Source organism: Rhipicephalus microplus, chromosome 3 (assembly GCF_043290135.1).
Source record: "Rhipicephalus microplus isolate Deutch F79 chromosome 3, USDA_Rmic, whole genome shotgun sequence".
In the NCBI taxonomy this organism is placed as follows: domain Eukaryota; kingdom Metazoa; phylum Arthropoda; class Arachnida; order Ixodida; family Ixodidae; genus Rhipicephalus; species Rhipicephalus microplus.
In genome coordinates, this window is record NC_134702.1 from 83,819,006 (window position 1) to 83,844,535 (window position 25,530).

Sequence of the window (25,530 nt, forward strand, 5' to 3'; positions counted from 1 at the left end):
CACGTTCAATGAAAAGAAAGGAAATCCCAAATTCAGTTCAAGGAACGCCTACAATTATTACAGTAGACTCTCAGTAAACGGGAATCACTTAGATGGAAGTGGTGCTGAAGTGGAATAACTGCGGAATAACTGCATCTAATAATACGATTGTTGCTCGAAACCCGATTTCAAGGAATCCTTGAGGAGTGCTTTGCATTGCAGAAATCGCAACACGAAGCAGCCCTCAAGGATACCTCGAGGTAGAGTTTTGATACCTTGAGGTAGAATTTTGAGTTGAGGAGCAATTGTGAACGTGGCCCTCGAAGTGTTCAGAGTCTTGTGTGCCAAGTACGCTCAAAGAAATGTCTTGCTGCATCCTTTTGCATGACTCAGGCCACTCGTGGAAAGGCTCTGCCAACGGCTTGAGCCATCGTTGCGCCAGGACATCCAGAAGAAGATGGACACCCTCATGGCTCAGTCGATCCTGGAGACCACGTCCGCCACTGTGAGGGATCGCACATTGACCGTTGAGCAGCAGGCACTGGTGGACACACTGGACACCACACTGCAGGAGCGGAAGCGCAAGACTATGGACCACACGCCCTTGCAAGGTACATGTGTTTCAATGTTGTCCCAATATTTTTTGACAACGTGCTGTCAAATTTATCTAAAACTAATAAAAAGAGTGTGGGAGTTCTTTTTTGTGAGAATAAAGGCAAGCGAAGCTTGTTGTGTGCGCATCTGATGAACCACTCTTTTTTTTCCTTCTTTCTTTCTCTCTTTTGTTTTTAATATATTGCTCAACACTCCCTCCTAACTGTTCCCTTCTTCCATGTCAGAAATTTGATTGTCTTCCAGGTGTTTAGCAACAAAACACTGCAATTGATACAGCCAGCAGTGATGGCCATGTGTTCATGTCCAGGCAACACTGAAATGGGGTGGCAATGCGACATGACTAATCTCAGTAAAAGATCAGGTTGCCATATCAGAGACAGCTGTTCGCCAATAAACACCTAATCGAGAGAGCATCAATTATTGTGACACGATGCATTCAAATAATCTCATAACAGGCGCTCTTTTGAGGGCTTATTTGTGTACACCCACGAACTATACGAGCTGTTTCTAGAAATGTGTCCACTATTACTGAAATAATACAGAAAGGAGATATCTGCGTGTTACCTGTGGAATTTCCTTTAATGTTGCAGAAGGCATCTTCAGGTGCATACAAACATTAATTACGGGAGTAATTATAGAATTTGATACAATTAGGTTTTTAACCAGTGGAAATAAGTGGTCAAGATAAATGGGCAAATTCCTTTTTGCAAATAGTCCTCAGCCATTTTAAAATTTCTGAAAGGCGGTCACTGGTAATTGGCAGGGATTGGTGACATATGGCTAATTTAGCAGGTGAAACTGAAACTGACGCACCAAACAGCACATCTACCATTCACTTCAAGAAGGCCCTCAGTGACGACACTGTTCCCCTTGCATCGGGGAAGGAGGATAAGCAAGTGTCGAACAGTCCTGCGGTAGGATTGCCGCAACACAAAGTATGTAGATTGACGGCTGTTAATGGCGAGGGAAACTGTCGTCATTGAGAGTGATTTCGAAGTGAATGGTAGATGCACTCTTTGGTGCATCGGCTTCGGTTTCGCCTGCTAAATTAGCCAGATTTCATCACCCCACAAAAATTACCAGTGACCGCCTTAATGAAATTTCAAAGTAGCTGTGGACTATTCGCAAGGAGGACTTGAATTTGACTCGGCTGCTTATTTTCACTGGTTAAAAAATAAACTTTATTAATTTCTATAATTACTGCCATAAGTAATGCTTTACACACCTGCTTGCTACAGTAAAAAGAACACCACAGGTAGCACGCAGATGTCTACTTTATGTAATTTTTCAATTGTAGTGGACACATTTCTTGAAACACCCTGCATGGCGGCAGCGGCACAGTGCGCAAAATATGCCACTGTCACGGAAACCTGCAACTCATAAAAGCTTTGCTTAAAGATCAAGTCAAGCTCAGTTTATAGCTACCGAATCCTAGGCTCGAAGCGTGTGCCAGTAGTTTATATGCACTACAACGCCCAGGACTTCTCAGCATCGGCAGCGTAAAACACACTGCTAGCCCATACTATACTTTAGTAACGAGAGTTATTATAGGATTATTTGGGTCCTTCATTTTCGGCAGTAGTAAAACAGTAAGTGCCATTTAGCTTACTTGTACACTTTTCTTATTTACAGCTGCTTAATAATAGCTGAAATTTTTAAAATAAATTGAAGGATGTTCAAGTCAGTCAGAGTTTTGTTTGTTCACGGCATTTTTGTGGCTGCTTAAGACTTTCATTAGTGTCATTATAACTTCCATACAAAATTGTCATGGAACTTTGGAAAGAAAAATTGCACCAGGCACCATGCTTTCCTGATTTCAGCACATTGAGTTGCCGCAGGTTACTATTGGCGATGTTGTTTATTAACCTTGGGCGGCTCAATCATTCATTCATCTGATTCAATATATTTTACATCATTTCTTATGTTTACCAGACACAACAAACACACCGACAACTGTGAAAAAAAGGAAGCCTTCTGGGTCTGGCTCGAAAGCCCGAAGAGGCTCATGGAAATCATCTCCTGATCTGCAAAATGCAAATCCTGGGAACAGCTCTCATTTGCAGAAGGAAACTGATTCCACGCATCTAGGGGCACCTCTAGACTATGCGGTGGGAGAAATTGCTGGTAAGTGTAATTACCAAGCAGGTAACTAAGTGGCCCTGCCATGCTTTTCTAAGTAGTCATTAAATGAGCACACTATCGCAGTTTATTGCCTCACAAGCTGACTGCCCCAAAAGTTTTCAAAATTTGTCAAGTACGGGTAGAGTTAAAAGGACACTGAAACAGTTTTTTTTATGTTTTGTTAGCATTTAGGCTAAAGCATCATCAAACCATTCACACTTACTCGAAATTTAGCAACATGCTGTCTACCAGAACCGCTATGGACAATTATATCATACCCTCCTCGCTTTTGTTTTGCCTCCTCAACTCATGAGACACGCTGACATCGCTGGCGATCCTAGAGCTTTCATGAGCGCACTGGACGATTTGAGCTTTGGCCCGTCTAGATCTTCAAGATTGTACGCCGACAAATTGCGCTCAGTCTCGGAGGCCATCCCACAATGCGCCCGGCAGCACGCATGCTGTCTGGCAACAGAGACAAAGATCGCAGAGTGGTTGACAGCTGATCTTACTTCCGCGCCCATGCATTCCACAGCCAATCACATCAGCAGCCTCGCTGACGCGTTACCAGAGCATGTTGTTCTGTGAATGTGCGGCTGAAAACATGTGTGGCTGAGTCGCAGGCATCTGCGGCGACTTGCAGCATTGTAATAAATTACACAGTTTATGCAGGGAAATCCAAAATCTAGATGGGAGCCAACAGATGGAAACAACGTAATGGAATAATCAGGGTGAACACTGGAAGTGCCTCAGACTGGCAGGCCAGCCAGTCTGAAGCACGTCCACTGTTCACCTTGATTATTCCATTACAGTTTACGCAGAGAGCTCAAGTCATTCTGTCGTCAAATTGTCAAAACCGTTTCAGGGACCTTTTGGAGATTTGTTCCAAGCATTTGGATCTCTTTATATAATTTTGTTCCAGCAAGTGTACTGAAATCTACGCACGAATGGGGGCGGGGGGGATATGAAGGAAGGTTTTTTTTTTCTTGCTTTTTTCGAATGTGCATGTGGCTAACATTGCATACGGCTCACTTTCCTGCCTTGCTACGTGTTGCACAGCAGGCGTGAGTGTCGTGGCACATTGCGGCAGCTGTGGTAACTAGTAAGCTTATGCGAATATCTGAATGCTTCCAATATTCGAACGAATAGTTTAGTATTCGAATTTGCTTCGATTCGAATTTAAATTATCGAATATTTTTGAAGTATTCGCAATGAACGAATAAATGTACATTGATCCGCATGTCACTGCCTGTAAAGGTGGTTTCACTGCAATGTAGAACTGCTAAACCGTGAAAGCACATATAAAAAAACTTGCTTCGCCGCGAAGCCTCTCTTCAAATTTAAAGGGGCCTTGAAAAACTTATTAAACATGGTCAGAAAACGCTGCCGATCCGTAGTCGAGGTTACCGAGAACACGTGAGGCAAATATTGCAGCGCAGCATGCGGCCTGCAATTCACAATAAATTTTCAACGCTAAACATTGCTTTCTTCCCTCGGCAAATGACACTACAAGCTCAAAAATCACATGTCACAGCCAAAAAGGAATATACGGCTCTGGTCACAGCCATTAGCTGATTTGAGCATGGCGCGCTCGTCGTTACCGGGACCGCCGTGGGAGGCCACCGCTTGTCCACGAGTACGTGCATCGCACTGAAAATCCGCGTATTTGAAGGAAAAAGGGGGTGTTCAAGGTCGTCACGAGGTGCATTTGACGTATTTTCTTTTGCCATGCCATTTCTCACTGCTTATTTTCCAGCTATTTTGTCGGGACAAGAAGAGAGAATGCAATTGGAGCATGCGACAAAATTTTGGAACTCCGCTTATACTGAACTGATTCTAGAAACTTTGCGGCGGTAAATTTGTGAGGCTACAAGCATGTTTACTGGCTCCATGGCTACTTGAAAAAGTGTTGCAGGGCCCCTTTAAAGGAACATGTGACACTCAAATCAGTTCATTTTCATTAAGCTTGTTATGACGGCTTATATGCTCCAAGTATAATAAACTTTAAAATGTTAAATATCCTACAGGTTATCACTTGCATCCTACCGAAACTACTACTCAAGGTTGTTTTGACTTCCTTTGAATGAAAAAGAAATGGCATTTGCATAGCATCCCTATTTCAATTCAAAAGAAATATTGTGCCGGCTTAGGTTTTGATAAATATTTCTTTTTTTTATATGTCGTGCATACCATTCGAATTCGCTTCGAACCTAAAATTCACAATTCGCACAAGGCTAGTAACTAGGCAGCTCGTGGTGTTCAACTGAGTCAATGGGCCATGTGTTTTGAGTATGTGATGAATTTGATTTGGTTGTAGGGTGTCGTTTGTCAAAAAAAGAGCGAGTGGTTTCTCACTGTGTTTGAACTTTAAATATACCCTGTTGGGCTATAATGTTCGGCTCACATGCTAACGGGAGCACTGACCATTGCTATTTTTTTCTATATAAATGATTGACAATATTAAGATCTCCATTTGCATGCAAACAGTTTAATCCTTGCTCGTTAATTTTATTAAATGGGACTTTAGGAACAAGAGTTCTATATTAGCAACCAGCACTGACAGCACAGTCTTTATATTACGTTGATCCCTAAGAAGGCGCTTTCTCGGGAAGAGGATATTTGTGGAAGAATAAAGATGAGCTGGAGAGCATCCACTAGACATTTCCAAAAATATGACTGGTAATCTGCCACTGTTTCTGAGGTGAAAAGTTTAAAATTACTTTACAATTGTCCTGTAGTTTATAATTGTTTCCATATTTGGGGCTCAAACTTGAGGGATAACAAAGAAACTAGAAAAAGAGTTAAGCACCATTCAGTGTGTAGTGGAATGGAAAATGATAGGCATAACATTAAGTGATTGAAAGGAGCGAAATTGGTTGGAGAACAGATGGGGGTAGCAGATGTCCTAGTCAACGTCAAGCGATAAAAATGGATGGGGATGGGCCACGTAATGCGTTGGAAAAACAAACGTTGGTCAGTTGGGGCAATGGAAAGGACACCAAGGCACAAGAAATGCAGCCGAGGAAGGCAGCGAGCTGGATAACGGGATGAAAACAAGAAGCACTCTAGCAAAGCATTCCTCAGTTTCTCAGTTCCCAGAGTTAAACTTTTCTGTAGCTGTAATTTTCATCGCATTTGTTCTGTTTCATCGTGCACACTATACAAAGTGGTATTTGCCTCCTAGAATGCTTCTTGTCAGCATTTTTATCGATTCACACCTAGAAAAGTTGCTCTTTCTTTTTTGCACAGTCCCTATGCCAGATGCTCACAAACAGGCGTCCCCCGTGGCCACTGAAGCTGTGGCGCCGCACAAGAGAAAGTCCGTCTTTGTGGCACCTAAGACACCACAGTCCTGCATTGCCTCTCGGACACGACGTAGGACAACTGTGTTCTACCAGAGACCTGCAGAAATACTGACGCCTGCACCAAAAGTGGCCCCCAGGAAGAGCACTTGCCGTAAATGTCGTGAGTGTCCCTTGTTCGTGTTTTTTTATTGTTTTTTTGTTTTCTGTGTTTGCTTTTTGTTTTTGCTCTTCCTATTTGCACTCGATGGCCTTGTGTGCTTTGCACACCATTTAATTGGAATGCATTGCTGAAGTACACTTTACTGTAGCGTAAAATAGATTTGGTGAAATGGAAGGGAGCAGAACAGGAAAAAGTGATCGGCGCTTCACCTTATCCTCTTCTGCTCCCCTCTTTTTCATAAAATTCAGTTTGTGCCGAAGTAAAGTGTAAGTACTTTAGCAATTTAAGCACTAACTCGCCCAAAACGAAGTCCTTTTGAAATGGGATGCAGCCACTACCCAAACACTCTTCAATTTGTTGCACCATATGTTTTGGGTGGCGGTAGGCATGCAGCCCACAGAACAATCACCAAATGAATTGAATCATAGTCTAGTTGGTACATATCCTTGAGTACTAGGCTTGCGCAGCACAAATAAATGGGGACAAGAAGGAACACGAAGATGGCGTCCCTTCTTGTCTGTGTTTATCGGTACTGCATCAACTTAGTACATAATACAATTCGATATGTACCAACTAAATTTGTTGGTAAGCTTTTTCGTCACCATACCAACTGGGAAGCTGTTCTTAGTCGAGGCTTCCTTGTGTGATGGCGTAGGGCTGATCACGTGGTGGCGCATTGTGGCGAGAGTGAGGCTCCTTAGGAACGATAGGGTTATGCCTTGCAGAGTGTGTCTAGGGGGAAGCTTGATGAGTGAACCGATGTGTGGCGCGCCAGGAAAGGTGTGAGTAACGCCTTGAGGAAAGAATGAACAAATGAGAGGTGGGAGAGTGAGGGGCCATGGGAAGGAGAGAGGTGCGCCTTGCCGAGAGTGGTGAGGAGAGCCTTGGCAGGTGAACAAATGATTGGTGTGCCAGGAAGAGAACAAGTACCTAAGGCCTCGTGGAAAGTGTGAAGAATTGAGAGGTGCACCAGGAGAGGTGGGAGTGAGACTAAACGACTCAACAAAGAAATCCAGCCATTTCGCAAGTAGCACTCCAATGAGTGTCTCTGTGGAGTGTAGAGGAGGGCACTGGTTCTTTGTGAGTTTGCACTTTCATATTGAACAAAGACTGTTCCTAAAGAACAAGCTGTCTGACTTGAGCGTCAGTGAGAGTTGATGCGGAAATGGGCATGCTGCATCTAGACAACCGCGATAGGAGATGCTGAAGCTAAAGACCAATCAAGGGAAGACATGATAGATGTAAAACTACTATGACCTGATGAAGGGGATGCATCAGCTGCGCTGTATTGACAGTGTTTGCTAAGTGGACCTTGCTAGATTTTTTTTTAATTTCTTCCTCATCTTAGATTATTTCAAGAGAATAAATACATTCCTGCTAAATTTGTGAGTGAGGATTTGTCTGCCAGAACCACGCCACGTCATTTTCGTGTGCCCTGCTTTAGTTTACTTGTGCTGCACCAATTTAGTGCTCAATAACAGTCACATTTCTGAATTGTGAACTTGTCGAACAAGTGAAGGCTGCCGTTGGATCACAGTACTTTGACATGCTTACATACTAAGAATAGCGGAGGCTCTTCACACTCAAAAGTGCAGCTTGGTGTAGCTCTGGTCAACACTATGGTGGTGAACGAAGAAGAGTGTTCTGGTCTCTACTACAGCAGGATGGTAGTGGCTTTGAGTGAAGGCACCAAGCAACTGTGTTCACATGGCTCTCTCACTGCAGTTTTTTTTTTTTTCAGACAGCTTGCAGATCACAATCTGCTGTGCATGTTGAAAGGTGCCGTTGAACGTCCTCCCTGACATTGCATCGTGTGGGTACTTGGCTCGTCACCGCGGTGTAGCTCAGTAGTTATGGTGCTTGGCTGCTGACCAGGAAGATGTGGGTCCAGCCTTGGCCATGGCAATAGCGTTATGATGGAGGCGAAATAATAATGATTGTTGGGGTTTAACGTAACCACTAGACCACCGCAGTGGGTGATGGAGGCAAAATTTCAGTCGTTCGTAGACTGCTCAGAGTCAGTGCTTGCTAAGTAAATGCAGGTGGTCGACATTATCCAGAGCTCACAGCTCTGACGTGCCTCGTTTTGTGTAAGTGCATGTAAACACCCCACAAATTATAATTGGTACTATGTAGTTGTGTATAGTGACAGTGGCATGGTACTTCGAACTACATATATGGCAAGTCCAAGTCTCTAAGCAAATGAGTTTTACTTGTGTGCTGCAGACAAGAAGCCAACAGCACCAGTACCAATATCTACTCCCAGGAGTGCGCAAGCTGCTCACAACAAGACTGTGCTGAAGCTCCTCAACTCAGCTTCCGAGAAGAGCCTCCAGTTGCTGGCAAAAGTTGGCCCCAAAAGGGCACGAGTAAGCAGACGCTAAGTCTTTTTTTTTTTTTTTTTTTTTGATGTCGCACGTAGGTTGTGTAGTAACCTTCATACCTGGACAGAGTTCTTAATTTAGTTCTCATAGTCTTATCTCTGTATTGTGTGGCTATTGCATTTCTAGTGCGACAGTGTTGCACAGCACAGTTAATGCCAGATTCTTTTTTTATACTTTTTAGAAATTGAAAAATTAAAATAGAAGCAAGTGTACGCTTCTTTCACTGCCCTCAAGGGCTCAATTAGCCATAGAAATATCAAAAAAAGCTTTGAAGGCCTGTCAGCATGCTTATTAGACGTCTTCATGCTTGGCTGATAAAAGTCTTGCAAGACAGATATAGGGACACACACATCATTCGCAAAAGATGAATCGCTGATATCACCTAAAATATGTATGTTCTAAATCAAACTTCACGCATCTTCGTGCAAAAAGCAGCACCTAGCAAGATCATCATCATCTTAGTTGGGATGTAAACAACCAAAAACTATCTACATCGTAAGTTTGTGATTGCTGCCATGCCACCACAGACTGACTTCTGAACTCATTAATGCGGTACTCCCGTATTCGTGATGCCGCGTGTAACCTGTGTGGCCGGTGCATCCCTGTTACACGTGTTAATATATGTGTTACGTGTGCGGCACACGTTATACGCATAACACATGTTGCATGTGGCCTGCTGTGGCCACCTGCGTTCACATACAAATTGCGCTAAGTCCCACCTCTCTCAGCATTATCAAGAACTATAACTGTGACTGGGAGCTTCAAAAATGTCTCTAAATAATTAATCATCATGTGCTTAAGCACACAAGGTTTTTAGCTGTGATAAGTGCGTCATTAGTGACATTAATGCAACCGAAAAAAAAAAAAATTTTTGTAATGGTACTTCTTTAATGTACATGATCTCCTTCGTTTAAGAGTGGTTCCTCGTTATTCTTATTCCAGGCAGTTCGGGCCAGAGGGCTACTGAAATAAGATACCCTCCCACGTTCACTCACTGGCCACCTAATAAACGTTTTTTCTTTCTCTCTCTCACAGCACAATATGTTTTGCATGCTTGACTGTGCAACGTTTCTGCACTGCAGTGAAGCTGGCTTTTACCAACTGTTACAACTGCCAAGGAAATCGTGCGCAAAAATATGGTTTGAGGCTGTGAGATAGCCATGCCAGCAATGGCCAATTTGATTAACGCCTCTTTGGAAGTGCCATCATGGTAGAAGATCTAAGAAGTTTGATGACAAAGTGTTTCAGCATTCAGAATTTTAGACACCCTCGTACATTGGCTCTGGAGAGTGCATAGCAGTTGGTGTTCAAATTATCGCTCACATCCAAGAAAAAAAAAAAAATCTGGCATCTGTGAAATCTGTAGTGGTCTGCGAAGCTTTGCACATAAGGAACACTTTTTGGCTGATAAGCCGCGCAGTCTGTACAAACGGTTTAAAGAAAACGGTGACGCTTTCGAGAAACCAAGATGTTAACTACATTTCATTCAATGCAAGTCATCATCCCAGCTTTAGTTTAATGCAGCACTTTATCATACAATTAAGTCGAATGCTTATTGTTTAGCTCAGCTTCTTTGGGCAATGTGAATGACTAATGCAATCCCTCCAGGTCCTTGTAAACCTCCTGAAAGACTTGTTGGATCTAGATTAGAGATAAAACCCTGCAAGCAACAAATTACACTTCTGCATATACAGTCATTAATGGATCATTGCTTATCTGCTGTTGTGGTGGTATCATAATTGTCAAAGTCTTTCATGAGAAAGCTGTTGAAAGGCTATGCAGAATGCAAGTTTATGGAACAGTCAGTGCGTATCAGAAAATATGACATGAGAGGCAAAAAATGATTGTGTAATTACTTTCAGTAGTCAAAAATGCTTACTATTGTGTGTAAATTTTAAACTGAAAATTAAGGCGAGTAATTTTGAGACCAATGTCTTCTATGGTATAGCACTGATATGCACAAACTTGCAATTTTAATTACCAGCCATGGATATGTATAATATAGCACCGATATACAACATATATCAGTCACTAAGGGGAGATGCGATGAAAAAAATATATCGTGTTAATCTGTAGTCTAAGGCAATAAAATTTTCGCTGCATGTATAGACGTTTGTGCGGATATCAAATGTGCAATTATTTTTATAGTAGATTGTACAGTTTTCATTTTATGTCATGACTGTATGTAAAGTATAGTTTGTTTTGGACAAACTTTTTATGCTATCATACTTTTATAGTTCTGAGCCATTATTAGCTCATATTGCACAACATTAACTGTAGCACGCAAATAACTAATAAGAAAGTGCATTAAGACATTATAATAGACAAGCGAAATTATAATGGGAGAATTTTTAAAATCCTCAGGCCATACTAATTGCTTACTTTGGGTTTGTAATAATTACATAGGCAATAACAAGACTTAAAAAAGATATTTGCACCCTTCACACTTTAAAGAATATGTGGACAATATTTCATCCCGATCGGGCTATCAGGAGTACCAAAAACTTGAAATCCGAGCTCAAGAAATTGCCCGAACATGGATTTTCAGAAAAATGCAGTTTGAAGGTATAAGTAAAAGCTCATCTACGTAGAAAAGGTATGTTTTTAGGATGGTTTCTTCTACCATAAAAGCTTGACAACCATGCTTATTTTGAGCATGTGGCTTTACTGAACTTCTTGTGCAAAATGCACTGGCAAGCAGCCAGGTGACGATTACCAGGGGACTCTAGACAATTAGCTCTTCTTAGTTTTTATTAGTCACCTTGTGCTCTTTAAAAGTGATTTTAACCTACTTCAAGATGAATTACAATCTTCAGCTTTTTGTCGTGAAAGTAGAGAAAGTAAACTTGTGAAAGCAATAAAAAAAATATGTAATTTTAGAAAAAAAAAAAACTTGCGTTCTTGACTCTCATCTCCCCTTGAACTATTTTTCCGGCTTTCAACTGTAAAGTCGGTGAACATTTGTTGCCAAGATTGAATGAACTTTTGGGAGCTTGGAACCATTGATTGGTTATAAATTTTTTTCGTTAAAGTGCCTGTGCTATATTTCATATATAAGTGTGCTTTCCTGGTCTTTCGTTACAGATGCTGTGCTTGCACAGGAGCCTGCGTGGTCCATTTGAAACCTTTGAGGACCTGCGAAAGGTTGAGGGCCTTGGAGGAGAGAATTTCTTCAGAGCTTTTATGTCGGCAAACATCTTGACGTAATCGGGAAGCCTTCATGAGAGTTTTCTTTTTATATATATATTTTAGTGTGTTTTGTTTTATCATGTTTTTGAAACTGCTATCATGATATTTTAGCTATACATGCCCATAATCAGCAGACAGTAAAGAATAACATTTTCTATTGTAGAAGACACGCCGTCACGCAGCTTTACACACGACACAGTAAAAGTTCAATACAAGAGACTCGGGGTCCCACAAAACGCCAGGCCTGCATAGAACGCAGTGTAGTCATAGCATAAGCTAGAGACTAAAGTCTCTTGTGAGCCTTCTTAGGGCACCTAGTGCAAGCACTGTTGCAAAGCACACCCCCCTCCCCCTTATTCATAATTCACCATCTGTTTGCAATGCAGCCGACTGCCTACTATATACCTGCCGCCTCTCTCAATTTGCTTAGGAAACTCCCGAATCATGAGCAGTTCTCTGGATGCCAGTATCTGAAACTCTTGGAGGTCATCCATGCATTCAAGTTTGCTTCTTGTGTTACGGGAATGTGACGCTAGTGGCTAAAACAATGAGGTCGTTTTCACTTTAACTTCCGATCGCAGGGAGGCAGTTCTCAATTGTTGATGTATCGCAACAAAAATAATGCCGATTTGTTGCTTCGACTGTTTTCTGGCATAGCATGCATTGCACATAAATTACATGGTCTTTCCTGGCCTCATATTATAATATAAACTGCTCTAGTCTGTGTACAATGCTTTGGCATGGCTGTGGATTCGCTGAGGTAGTTTACTCTTCATGTGGGTACACATTCTGCATCAACTGAATAACCTTCTTGTCAGATGTATTTAAACGAGATTCTATCCCACGTTTTGAAGCCATGTAGCCATCCTTCGCTACTTTTGGAGTAGACACAATTGAGATGGAATGCTAGCCGTTTAGTACACTTCAGGAGCAGTGTGCCATTGAGTGGAATGCTTTTTGCCAGTGTGTCTCGCAGACACAACAGTGCAGCTTCCTTCATTTCTAGGTATCTGCCCCCTTTCCCATTCAGAAGTTTTGTTTGTCTCACCATGAGTCTATACTAGTTTTGTTGTTTTAAGGGGGCAGGCTGGTCTTAGACATTTTTTTGTTTATTTCTTCAGTGATCTTGATCAATCTGCACAGGGTTATGCAGTTTTTTTCTGCTGATTTTAAATGTTTAATTAGTTTTCTTATAGCTCATCTTGTTCCTGAGATAACTTAGTTCAACCCCTATTATTTGAGGCTGCCATAGAAAAAAAGTGCTTAATTAAAAGGGATATTTTAGATAAGCCAACATAGACTAATTACTTTAAATTGAAAGTATGCAAGAGTCTTTTTGTTGTCTTTAGGCCTTTCTTGATTATTTTACAGCAAAATGAACTATTCATTTTCAAAAACAGTTGGAATTGTGTTACTATTTTGATGAGTAATTAATTAAAAATGCTTGGGCTCTAAATTCTGCTCCCATACTTGCACTCTACACACATACAGGTTTCCATTTCAAAAAGAATTATTATTGTACCTGCCCTAGCTGCAGAAGTATTGAGGCCTCAAAATTGAACAGTCATAAATTTACGTATTTGAGAAAACTGGAACTGATTACACCGTGTGTCTTCAAAAAACACCAATCATGGTGTGCATGTTTTGCAATGCTCATAAAGGAACTCATAAATTGGTAGTAGAGCTTTGAACACAGGTGCTGGCAAATTACAAAGAAGCCTCGAAGCTGGTTCCCCATTTTTTTGCAGGTTCTGCATGTTAACAGCACCAAGAATCTGGACAGTTAGAATGACATTACAAGAAAATTACCACTTTCTGGTGTGTGAAAATTTGCAGAGAGATAGAAAAATACTTGCAGAAACCAAATATGTCAATTTTAAAACATGAATTTTTTTGTCTTTTTTTGGTCCCAAAGACCAGTCTACCCCCTTAAGGCAGAGTCACAGTTTTTCACAATGGTGTTCAGTCTTTCGGGAAAGTTCAAATTTCTCCGCAGACGTCGTTAGTATCTGTCTAAGGCCTACATCTTTGATGATTCGCATTTTATCCAGAAGAGATATCTATTTTTCTTTGGCTGATGTCTCAGACACTTCACCTCACCAGTGCTGTATTTGAAAGGGATTGTATTAATGATAATAACAAGAGTAGTCATAATGATTGAGAGGTGCCCTAGTAGAAGTCTTCAGAAATTTTGACCTCCTGGGGTTCATTAACGTGCTCCTCAATCTAAGCACACGGGCCACGAAAGATTGTGTTAAGTAGCAGCCATACATGCTACTTCATACACATCATTGGAAAAAAAAAAAGAAACAAAAAAAAACTGGCATAGTGGTTTTTGCTTTTTTGGTGTTTTGGTAGATAAATGGTTGCATTTGTTTTGGTTTTTTGTAATTCCAACTGTCTTTTATGCAGTGCTGTTTAGATAGCGAACATATGAATACCAACCAAACCATTTTTAAAATGTCTCTTGTAACTGAATGTCTCTCGTAACTGGGTCCCTCTTATCAAGATTTAACTGTATCAACAGTAGAACGAATTCGCTGGGTTATTCATTCTTTGGATTCTCATCTCGCACTTATGTAGGGGTCTAGTAAACCGTACTTATTATGACATTGTATTTATCACATGGTTCAAGGACACCTGTTTATATCACAGATCCTTGCACTATGTCTCATGACTACAAGAGAGCACCTGTGGCAAAAAAGAATAAATAAATAAAGAGAACAAAAAAGAATTTTAGAATGTTCAAAGATTCATGCCAAAAAGTACTTTACCTTGGAGTCTCTTTGCAGCCTGAAGGGGCCCTGCAAAACTTTTTGGATATATTGCCCCAATCTCACTACTGCCTTATGGCAGTCTGAAAATGCTGATAATCTGTAGTCAAGGCTCTTGCAAAAGTGAAAAGGGCAAGTATGTACTAGTACTATTGCACTGCATGAAGGAGTTTACAATGCTATTTCAAAAATGGCCTAGTGTCCCTTGTTCTATCTTCAATGATAACATTATTAACAATACTGGCAGTGGGCACAACTGATACTGGTTGATTTAATGTATGGTGCACCGATGGAAGACATTGTGCCGAGTCGTGTCGGAGCCGCTGTCACGCACCGGGTGCTGCCACGTGCTTGCACCACACACGTCTAAACTAGAAGTGGCCAATATGGACGAAAATAGGGGGGGAGGAAGTTTTCAAGGCTGTCAATAGCCTATTATCTGAGTGCAAGTAAGGACAAGCTCAGGAAATAGACACACAGGGCATACGAGAACATGTATTTCCTGTGTATCTTGTGTCCTTGTTGTTCCTTGTGCTCGGAAAACGAGTCGTTCAATATGCACCAACAAGCCAACTTTAGCACACTATTTGACTTCAACGCTCTGATCCACAGTGATGTAGTATCTCAATTGTGCATCACACCCCTGCCATTCCACCCCCCCCCCCCCCCCCCCCCCCCATGTGGAGCCTAGTTTATGTCAATAGTGATGATTGGAGAGTGAAAGCAGTCGTTCTGTGTGATGGCTGCTTACACTACACAAACTGGAATTGGCAGCTGGAGATTCCTGCAATAGTAAACTGATTTCATAACTTATAAATATGTTGTAAGGCCCCCTTTTCAGGAAAACTGGAATTAAATGCTGCAAGTATATAATTCAATATATCCCGATATTTTTTCTTATACATACATAGAAGAAAAAAATGAAAGATACAAGCGAGGAAAGTTAAGGTGACATTAATTGTCTAACTTCTGTATTTTACTTCATGACTTGAGCTCACTGCTCTCTTGTGGCTGTACATATTTCGGGATGTCATGGTTTCTTATTCATAAGCATTTTATCAGACCAACCAAAGGGCATTTTTTGTGAGCTGTTTCGTTTTGCTGCACCATTCTTGTGCTTGCTTTTTTTTTATACATACTCAACCTTTACGACCTTCACGAATTAATCTTTGTGCTTTTGTTTGTATAGTTTCATATCTGCTTTCGTTCGTACATGCCGGCTATAGTTAGTTTGAAAGGCTGTGTACATTTTGTGTTTGTATTACTGCGTCTCGTTTGTACCTTTCTTTTCTGTGTTTTACATGTTTATTATGTTTCATATGCTTTACATGAAAATTCATGATATACATAGTTATATATTATTCATTGTACAAATACCCTGACGCGTGCACTGATGTGTCCATGATGGCTGCACTTAAAATGGCCAATAAACAGACGTGTGTAAAGAATGAAATGCAGAGGATCCTGCACACTCTGCAGTATATCAGAAGTCTGGGTCACTCTCACGGCTGTGCAGAGTTGCCATAAATTAAGTGGAGAGCAAACATTTCTTTCTTACCACTGCTTTGTCTATGTGTGCTGTCCTGCATATGCTGTCGGACACTAGTGAAAATAAGGTTTATTTTCAATAAAAAGAATTTCGACCCTACCTGCCTGTTCTTGTTGTTGTAGCAATAAAGTCTCGGTATGGTATGAAACTGTGAAATGTTCTGTTGATTTGAATATGTGTGTGTTTGTGCAGTGTGTAACTGCACAAGCACACATTGCTATAATATAAACAAGTGGCACAAACCATTGCATTTCTTATGCAAGCTGCTACATGACAAGCGAGGATGTTCCAAGCATGGAGCCCAACAAGGCTAGCGTGGTTAACATCTTCACAAGTTCTTATATAGGAAGTTATGCAATTAGGTTGAAGCAGAAAAGTTTTACTGAACCATAAGGTGGCAGTCGTTAGCTACTAAGCCAGTTGCAAAAAATGAAGAACGAGACCAAAAGTGATCCTAATTCGATGCAGTGCTTCAAGTCATATATGGCAGTTTTCGTTAGTAATTGACCGTGAATCGGTGATCGAGGCACTGAAAACAGGCATACCAAATTTTTTTAGGAGAAATGTACAATAATTGCACATCTAAAGCTTTGTCCAATTTTTTTTACACAGCCATTTGTAGGCGGCTAATGCCAGGTTAGCATCACATTACTGTACTGCACAAATGTTGTGCATGTAAAAAAAATGTCCAACTCCTTTTGTGTGAGTCTCTAGACTACCTCGATGGCGAGGAGGGTCTTTCAACTCTTTAGGTATATTCGTGTGTGCATGTGTGTGCATTTATACACTCATACAAATAGTAAAACTTTGGGGAGGTGTTGGGTCGATCACTCAAAACAGCCCCCCGGATAGGCACTGTCAGAAACTGCACAAAGCAATGAGACAATTCTTGCAAATCTTGAAGCAGGTCATATTCAAGTGATTAATGTGTTGATGCAAGACACAAATCGTGAAAAGGAAATCCTCTTGCTGGTATGTTTTCGTCCCTTTGTACGATGCGGATTGCAGACCAATATTTTTTTTCTCTACTGCCATTGAACAGTGAGCGCAAGCTTTTACAAGTCCTCGTATCAATAAAAACTCTTCTCCATTCAGCTCTCGATTAAGTTTACTCACTCTGATCAATCGGTAATGTAGTCTGTTGCATGCAAATGATTACTCGAAAAAGTAATTTAATTAAAAGTGTGCATTGATGGTTGAACATTGTTCAATTACACAATTACTGAAACGGAGTTCATCACGTGTACAAATTATATGTAGGTTTGCTGTGTGACGTGGATAAACGGAGCGCACATCGTACTTTGTGATACACGCCGTTGTGCACATGGTTTTCACTGCGATGCCAGTTCCTTGCTGCGGACGCACATTCCGTCACGGAAGTGACCATCAACGGCGCACGCCAGGGCAGCGCGCGTGGCGGCTGTGAAAGGCGCTAAAAAAGCTCTGCAAAAAAAAAAAAAAAACCCTTTGTATACATTTTTTTCGTTTAGGTAAAATTGTTCGTTCGCATAAGATTTATACAACGGATCGATGGTAAGATTGCTGTTACTCCACTTTACCCCTGGTCTTTTGCATGACGTGCCAGTTTAAATGTTCGGCGCATTTGAACCAGGAGAAAAAGGTTTTGACTGTACAGGACCGTTAAAAGAACCTACTCCATAAGGTAGGAGAGCTGTATATTTACAGAGAAGTAACTGTAGACTTATCTTGAAAAAAGCCCAAAGTAATGTCACCTAACGATAGCCTAAAATGAAACCGAAACTACACAAAGCGCACCTATGTTTATTTTTTAAAAAATTGATTACGAATTTGCTTGAATAAAAAGTATTAGTGTGTTCTTTGTTTTATTGCGTAATGTTTAATTTTGTGCAGCGTTATGAGTTCGAAACTTACACGGATCTAGTCGAGCCAAGGGTCATCTAGAGTGTACTAGAATGGGGGAGTGGGTCCACTGTGGCCGGCGGCAAGCGGTGCGGGTGAAGCAAAAACGGCGGAAAATTTGGTGGCGCTGCAGTAGCCTTCTCCTGAAGTGACGTCAGTTTCGGCGGGAGCGTGCGAGTCGTGCGGCGGTTCGGGCCGCACGACGCGCTGGCGGGGACGCTGAGCGCTCGATGTTGTCGTCTGCTCGACGCGCCGTCGTCTGTTCGATGCACCGTCGTTCGTGCGCTGTTTTCACAATTTGTCTCCTGGTTCTTTTTTTACACATTATTAGAGACAAAAACAAGTGACATGAAATAAAATGTATGCTTTTTTTCGTGAACGCGTAGGTTTGTATTTCCCTTTGAGCAAAGCCGTCTGGACAAAGAATACGCGGCAGACGGCACGTTTGCGTGCGCAGATATGTGTCTGCTGGTTGCATAACGGAGCGTTCCAAGCTGCTTCAAAAGATTAGAGGATGAGCACGTCTAGGCGTAGAAATTACTGTTGTGTCGTAGGCTGCCAAACCGGATACAGCAGAGTTAAAAACCAGCCCAAGCTCTCACTCTTTGGAGTACCTCAAGACGAAGAAAGACGCCGGCTATGGGACCAGAATCTCAACCGCGCTGATCGGCCCTTGCAAGTCACCGATGCCATTTGCGAGCTGCACTTCGAGCAAAAATACATACTAAGGCAATATGTACATATTATCGAAGGCCGAGAAGTATATATAGAGCGGGGAAAGCCGGAACTTCGCAGTGATGCTGTACCCATAATTATACCTCATCTCCTGAAGTGTCCTGACGAGCAGCCCACACCGGAGCAGTCAACGAAGAAGAGAGCGGCTTCACCACCAACCTGTGAAGACCAGCCGTCAAAAAGAACTGCGCTGCAATCAGTTGAGCCGCAACTGAGATTTGAAGATTGCGAAAGTGCGAGGCAAAGCGACAACGCATTTGAACTTGAAGACGTTGTCCGGCCAAACGACCACTGGGCAATGCACAAGTTTCGTCATTATGACGGAATTGCTTATGTTTCGGCCTCCCTAAGTCGTGAACTCGTAAGCATCGAAAAGACTGTGCTCATGAATTACGGTACCGACCGGAGTGAAGTGATTTGTCGGACATATGTTCGGAAGACGCTGATCTCCGAAAAGGTCGCCTATAACCTTGAAGATGCCAAACAAGTCCTGGACTGCGCAGAATCTCTTCACCCTTGCAGAGGAGCAGGTAGGGCGAAGGACTTCACCTATGACGTTCTTACGAAGAAACTGGAGCAGCAAATCTCTCATTCCGACGGCCTTGTCTTCAGTGTCACGTGCAAAGGAGCGGTTAAACAACAAGGTGAGTGCGGCAAACGTTTATTGAGACGTCACTTGTAATTGTACAATTAATCAATCAGTAACCTGTTTAATGCTAGAACATTTGTGTGGCCCCTAATTTTTGTAGTACTCATTAACATTTACGAAAGAATAGTTTGCCTACAGAAAGTGAAAGTGCATAAATTGCGTTTCAAACATGCATGGTAAAAAACTGGAAGCTCTTCATAATTTTTTTCTCGTATACTTCCAGGTTCTTCATGCATTTCATGCAAGTACGTGAGGAAAGTAATACTCACCAGAAAAAGCTACCTAAAACGAAAAGAGCGAAGAAACTCAGTCTCCACCAAACTGCGGGTCCTGAGTCAGAGAAACAAGCGGATGGCGACAAGGCTGTTGGACATTGCTGGTCGTCTCGAAGAGATGAGGGCAAACAATGCGAATGTCGCGGATAAAATACTAGAGGATAAAATATCGTCACTACCGCGAAAGCAGCAGGCAAGTGTTCGCGCTTGCTTTCAAGCTGCCAAACAAACCAGCAAGCAGGGCATGCGCTACAATCAGGAGTGGATCCTCGAGTGTTTACTCATGAAACTAAAGAGTCCCCGGCTTTATCAGCACATCAGAAAGAACGAAATTCTCATGATGCCCAGCAACACTACTTTGAAAAGATACTTGAGGTCATACGAGTCGGCCTTCGGTTTTAATCAAGCAGTAATGAACACTCTAAAGAAAAAAACCGCGAGCATGTCAGACCTCGAAAGACACGGCGGACTATTGGTGGACGAAATGAAATTGTCAGAACATTTCAATGTGACGGCGTCTGGCCAGATTCAAGGCTTCGTGGACCTTGGAGAATTTACGAAGCCCGAAGACAAGTACCAGCAATGTGATCACGGCATGGTCATCATGTTTGTGCCTTTCGCTGGAAAATGGAGCCAAATTGTGGGCGTTTTTGCGACAAAAGGAAATGTGAGAGGAGACATTTTATTGAAAATTCTCATGGAAGCTACCATCCTCGTGGAACAGGCGGGCTTGTTCGTCGACCACATCACTTGTGACGGAGCCCCCTGGAATCGAAAAATGTGGAAGCTAGCGGGGGTGTCGGCGTCATCGAAGAAAATAAATGGCGCCATACAGCATCCTGTCGACGAGATGAGGAAATTGCACTTTATCTCCGATTTCCCGCATCTGCTAAAATGCCTCAGGAATGGTCTTCTCCAGAAAGGCTTTGCAACACCAGACGGATTGGTACGTATAGATTCATGGTTGACATTTTACAAAGATTGTGTTTTTTGCATACATTGCATTACCTCAACCTATATTTCTAGGTGTCTGTGCATCCGGTTCGGGAGGCGTACCTTCTAGACAGAAGTGTTAGGACACTGAAAGTTATGCCCAATTTGACCGAGACGCATCTGGAACCAAACTCATTTGAGAAGATGAGAACCCCTTTCGCCTTCCAACTATTCGGTCCATATGTCCTACGGGGCCTGGTCTTCTACAAGGAGGACATCGAGAGAAGGTGTGGCAGCATCGAGGCAACTCAGCTGTTCTTCTCGTGAGTTGCGCCTACGTTCCAAATGAATTAAGTGTAATCGTAAACATCTCAAACGCATGATGAGCGCTCTTCTGACATACATTCTTTTTGTTTATTTTGCAGGAAGATCCAACGACTGATCACCGTGATGACTTCCAGGTTTCGGGCCGAAGCGCTGAGACCAGCTTCTACAGACGTGGCATTCCTGTCCAATTTTCTGGACTTCCTGAATGACTGGGAATCATTCAGTGACAACAAGCGGCACTTTCTCAGCGAGTCCACTGCCATAGGTTTTAGGGTCACTATAGCAAATACCCTTTCATTGCTGAAGTACCTGACAGAGAGCGTTGGATTCAAATATCTCATGACATCTCGACTTAGCACCGATCCCGTGGAACATTTCTTCGGCATCGTTCGCCAGTCAAGTGGCTGCAACGCGCACCCCTCTCCGGATGAGTTTCTAATAACCGTCAACTGCTTGTCCTTTTATAACTTGGCGCACAGTGTGGACAGCGCAAACGCAAACCCTGACATGATAAACGCTCTTGTCACTGTGCATGACAGACAGGGTCTAAAGGTCACGCACAAAAAAATTGATGATCTTATATCACAGGGAAAACTTGGCGAGGTCGAAAGCACGATTGCCACGATGCCAGAAAAGTTTGCTGACCACATCGATGTGACTTTGGAGAAGAGTGACTCGAGACTCATTTACTACACAGCAGGGTACGTGGCCAGAAAGTGTGTATTGAAGTTGGCATGCGTACAATGCAAAGAAGTGCTTCTGTTTGAGAAAGCTGTCGCGGTTGCTGAACAGCTCCCTTCGCAATTCACGGAGCAATGCGACTGGGGTGGACTTCTGTACCCCTCACGACAGCTGTATGATTTCATTGCCTCACTTGAAAACTTGTTTACTGAATGTTTCAGTGTTTCCATGTTGCACACAGATAGCATCTCTGACATCCTTTCATTGGTGAAAACTAATTTTCTGAACTCGAAAGCGGTCGGCTGTCCAGACCACAAAGATGCAGTGAGCACAAAGCTCGTTTCGTTCTACGTGCTCACTCGCCTTCACTTCTTAGTGAAGGGAATGAACAGGGAAAACGCTTCGAAACGAGCGAGAGCAAAACACTTAAAGCTTAGCAGGACAACATAGAGCCTGACGTTCCTTGAGCGACGGTGTCGAAGTCTTTCGATGATATTTATTTTGTTTTTTATATTTATGCGAAAAGCTTGCGCAGTCAATTTAAAATAAAATATTTTGCGCATATCACTTCTTTATTGGTGTCTTTCAGACTTCCTATCTATAGGTGAAAACACGTTCATGTTTCGAGCAAATGTTTGCATGGACACGTACCGCAGGCACGAAGAGAAAAGGTAAAATATAACATATTTCATTAATACCTACAACGTATACCAGCACTAGATGCCGAACAAAAACTCATCATAAAACCACCGCGACGGACGTGCGTCCGCCCTATAAGTCATTTCCTACGAATAGCACAGTTGCCGTCCGATGTGACTAAACTTCCTTTGCCAACACCCTCACGTAATCGCAACAGGACTGGTTCAGTTTTTCAATAATATCACGCGTCCCTAACGAATAGCTGCAAATTTGCAGAAGGGTTCGCATACTTTAGCTTTAATTCTCGTGATAACAGCTGGTAACTTTAGTCTTGCATCATATTCAATTTGCTGCCGTGAGTCTAAATTTGCACCAAACGCAAACTTACTTATATATCCCAGTTATATTGACATTTTTAAAAGCATCGCAGTTAATGCTCATATTACACTTTCGATGCGTACGTTTTCGCAAAAGCCAAATTCAACTTACGCTCTTGATTGTAAACAATTACCGTGGAAATCACGGTACTTGCGTGCGTGACTACCTATACGAGCAGGGCGTTTCGCAATATAAACATTTAGATTTTGTTGAACTGGCGCGGAAGCACGGTGCGACGCCGTTCACGGCCACGCACGCACGAACGAAGCAACAACGCTGCGAGACTGCGCCAGACGCGCGAGCAGCACGCGAACCGCGCGAACTATCAGACTACCCACCCGTCGCGAACCGCGTGGCAAAGGGGACTTGTAACCATGGCAACCACGGCTAAGTCTTCAGGTGAAGGCGATGGTAGCGCCACCTGGATTTTCCGAAAAAAACGCCTCAGCGTGGAGCCTTCAGTGGACCCACTCCCCCATTCTAGTACACTCTAGGTCATCGCCGTCTTCACCTGGCCGTTCGGGGCGCCCTCGTACGCTCTGTCCTGTTTTGAAGCGCTGCGTACTTTGCGTGTTTTACGGGATTGACCCGTATTTGCCAAGAAACAGAGCGCACATTAAAGGATAATAAAGTTTCAAGCCCAGTGCCATTATCTGACGCCTCCGGTGAGTTCCTTTTACGGTGTCGCGCAGCCTGAAACGTACGGCTGCTGGTTGTCTCGCCTGCAAGTGCGGCTCCATCCTAGGCCTGATTCTCATTAAAAATAAACCGAATAAAATTGCCTCTTTCTCATTGCTCTTGCTAATCCGCTCTGTTCGAGTTGTACAGATTGATCGCCGTGCGCCAACTTTAATTGGGCAGCATGCGGAGATCAGTAATGTGGCCCGTATTAGCTTTTCTTTATTTACTTTTTTGTTGTTGGGGTCTTCATGGTCAACTCTGTGCTGTTGTAGATATCCATCAGAACTCTTTTCTGGCATTAAGCAGCGTCTCTACTTCACATGCCACGTTGTGACGGAGAAGCATACGTGAAAAGAACAAGACGTTATCTTTTTCTTTTGTCGTGCTTTAGCGCGCCTGCTTACAGCGCAGTTGAAAGCAAAGGCCAAGACAACGCCATGAAAATTAAACCATAGAAATTGTAGCTGTTCCTTGCTTTCTTTTTCCTCGGAAGCGGCTCCCTAAATCCGAGCTTTTTCGATTCCTAGGACTGGCAAGGACAATCTAAGGTTACGCTTGATGACAGTAGTGTAATATTTATAAAGTTGTCATCTGTGTCATTTCCGACGCAGTTCACGTAAACTTGAGGTCATGCTGATGCATTGAACCTGTCTTACAAAGCGTATTCTCAGAGCAACTTTTCTCTTGTGCCCGCGAGGCAGCTCACGCCATCTCCCACCATTCGAGTTAATATTAGGCGCGAAATGCGGAGTCAACAATATCTGTTAATTCAGTATTTGTAGCTTCAGGATGACTAGCGTAGGTAGCCTCCGATAGCAGTGTTTACGACTGGGCAAGCGCATAGATTTGTGTAAGTTTTGTAGCAGTGGAACGACTGGATTAGGTTAGTTTAGGTTGAATGAAAGAAGGAGGACTGAGACATTCTGAAATCACAAAAGCCACAAACGCATTGCACGCTCTCATCAGGCAGATGTGTCGCGCCCACTTCTTTACACTACTTGACATGACTTATGGCTCCCAAAGTTTGGCACAGCTGCCCTTTGTTCTACGAGAAGTGCGAATTCTGTAACCTGGCATTGCTGCTCTAATTGGCATCCTTAATCAAGCCAAGCTGCAGTTATATCAAACATTGCATTGACAGAAGAGCTTGGCAGTTTGTCCATTGGTGTATCTGCAAGCTGAGATGGCATGTCTGGTATTCTTTGATTTGTCATGGTATTATTAAAGGAGAGTGTGGATAGGCATTTGTAATTTGGGTTTGGAAGAGCAATAGCTGTCAGTACAGACAAAGTTCTTGGGCAGTTCAGTGTTGGATTGTAAACTTACATGAACCTGGGTTGTGTGCTCAGTTTGTAGTTGTGCAGTGTGTGTGGCACATGTATGAACATGCTCTTGGAGAGTGTCTTGCTAACTTTCTGCAAAACTGAAGAAATCATTCCATGAGTCACAACTTGACATGAACGATAAAGGGGTCAATAATTACCCTTCTATAAAGGGCTCCGAACCCCGCCAAGGTTGAAATTTAGTTGTTGTGTTGCAGTTGTGCATGAGTCGTTAACAAATGTGCTGCTGGAAAAACTTTTCTAAATGGTGCCGTAATAGTGAAGCTTCATGCTCTTGATGAATCAAAAGCAGCCCCAGAGGCTCCACTTTTTTCTTTGCTACGCTCCACCCATTGGCTTATCTCTCATCCTCACTGTGCGCGGAGGAAGAGCGGCATGCATGTACCTGTGAGATCAGCAAGTTTTTTTTTTTTTTGCGTCGATAGCATGACCAGGCACGAACAGTGCTGTAATGGCCAATTCTGGGGATAACAAAAGGCTCTGAAAGGACGAGAGATTGTTTCTTGAAATTTGTAGTGTGCCTGTGGCTCATAGTGCTGGGTTCGGCATTGTTCATTATGACAGAAATTTGAGCTCAGTGCACACGTGTACTTAAAGTGTTAAAGAAAATTATTGAAGTTTGCGTAGGAGCCCTTTGAATGAAGCAAGTACTACCCTGTAATTGCCATAAGTCCTCAATTTAAAGGGGCCCCTCAACACTCACATAGCATGGTCAGAAAACGCGGATCGGTAGTATGCAAGCCAAATATTATAGAGTAGCATGCGGCCTGGAATTCACAATAAATGATCAAAGTCAGCTAAAAATTGCTTTCTCTTCTCTCGACAAATGACAGAAGACACTCAAAAATCACTTCTAACGAGCCCATCTATCAGTCATTGGCTGATTTGAACATGGCGCACTCGGTCGATACAGAGATTGCCACAGAAGGCCG

The 25,530-nt window shown here is 42.6% G+C and overlaps 2 protein-coding genes across 3 annotated transcripts in view; both read left to right on the top strand.

Annotated features, from left to right (window-relative positions):
* The window catches only part of LOC119160566 (uncharacterized), a 37,215-nt gene extending 24,256 nt beyond the window's left edge, over positions 1-12,959 (top strand). The window contains exons 9-13 of the mRNA XM_075889903.1: positions 373-590; positions 2,527-2,718; positions 5,965-6,180; positions 8,407-8,549; positions 11,649-12,959. Of these exons, the coding sequence (XP_075746018.1) occupies positions 373-590; positions 2,527-2,718; positions 5,965-6,180; positions 8,407-8,549; positions 11,649-11,771 (892 nt within the window). The 3' untranslated portion in view covers positions 11,772-12,959. The remainder of the gene's footprint in view (positions 1-372; positions 591-2,526; positions 2,719-5,964; positions 6,181-8,406; positions 8,550-11,648) is intronic.
* Positions 12,960-23,101: 10,142 nt separating this feature from the next.
* Positions 23,102-25,530, top strand: part of Spt6 (transcription elongation factor Spt6) — a 65,972-nt gene continuing 63,543 nt past the window's right edge. For both annotated transcript variants that reach the window (XM_037424030.2, XM_075889904.1), the window contains exon 1: positions 23,102-23,239. The gene's annotated coding sequence lies outside the window, so the exon portion shown is untranslated. The remainder of the gene's footprint in view (positions 23,240-25,530) is intronic.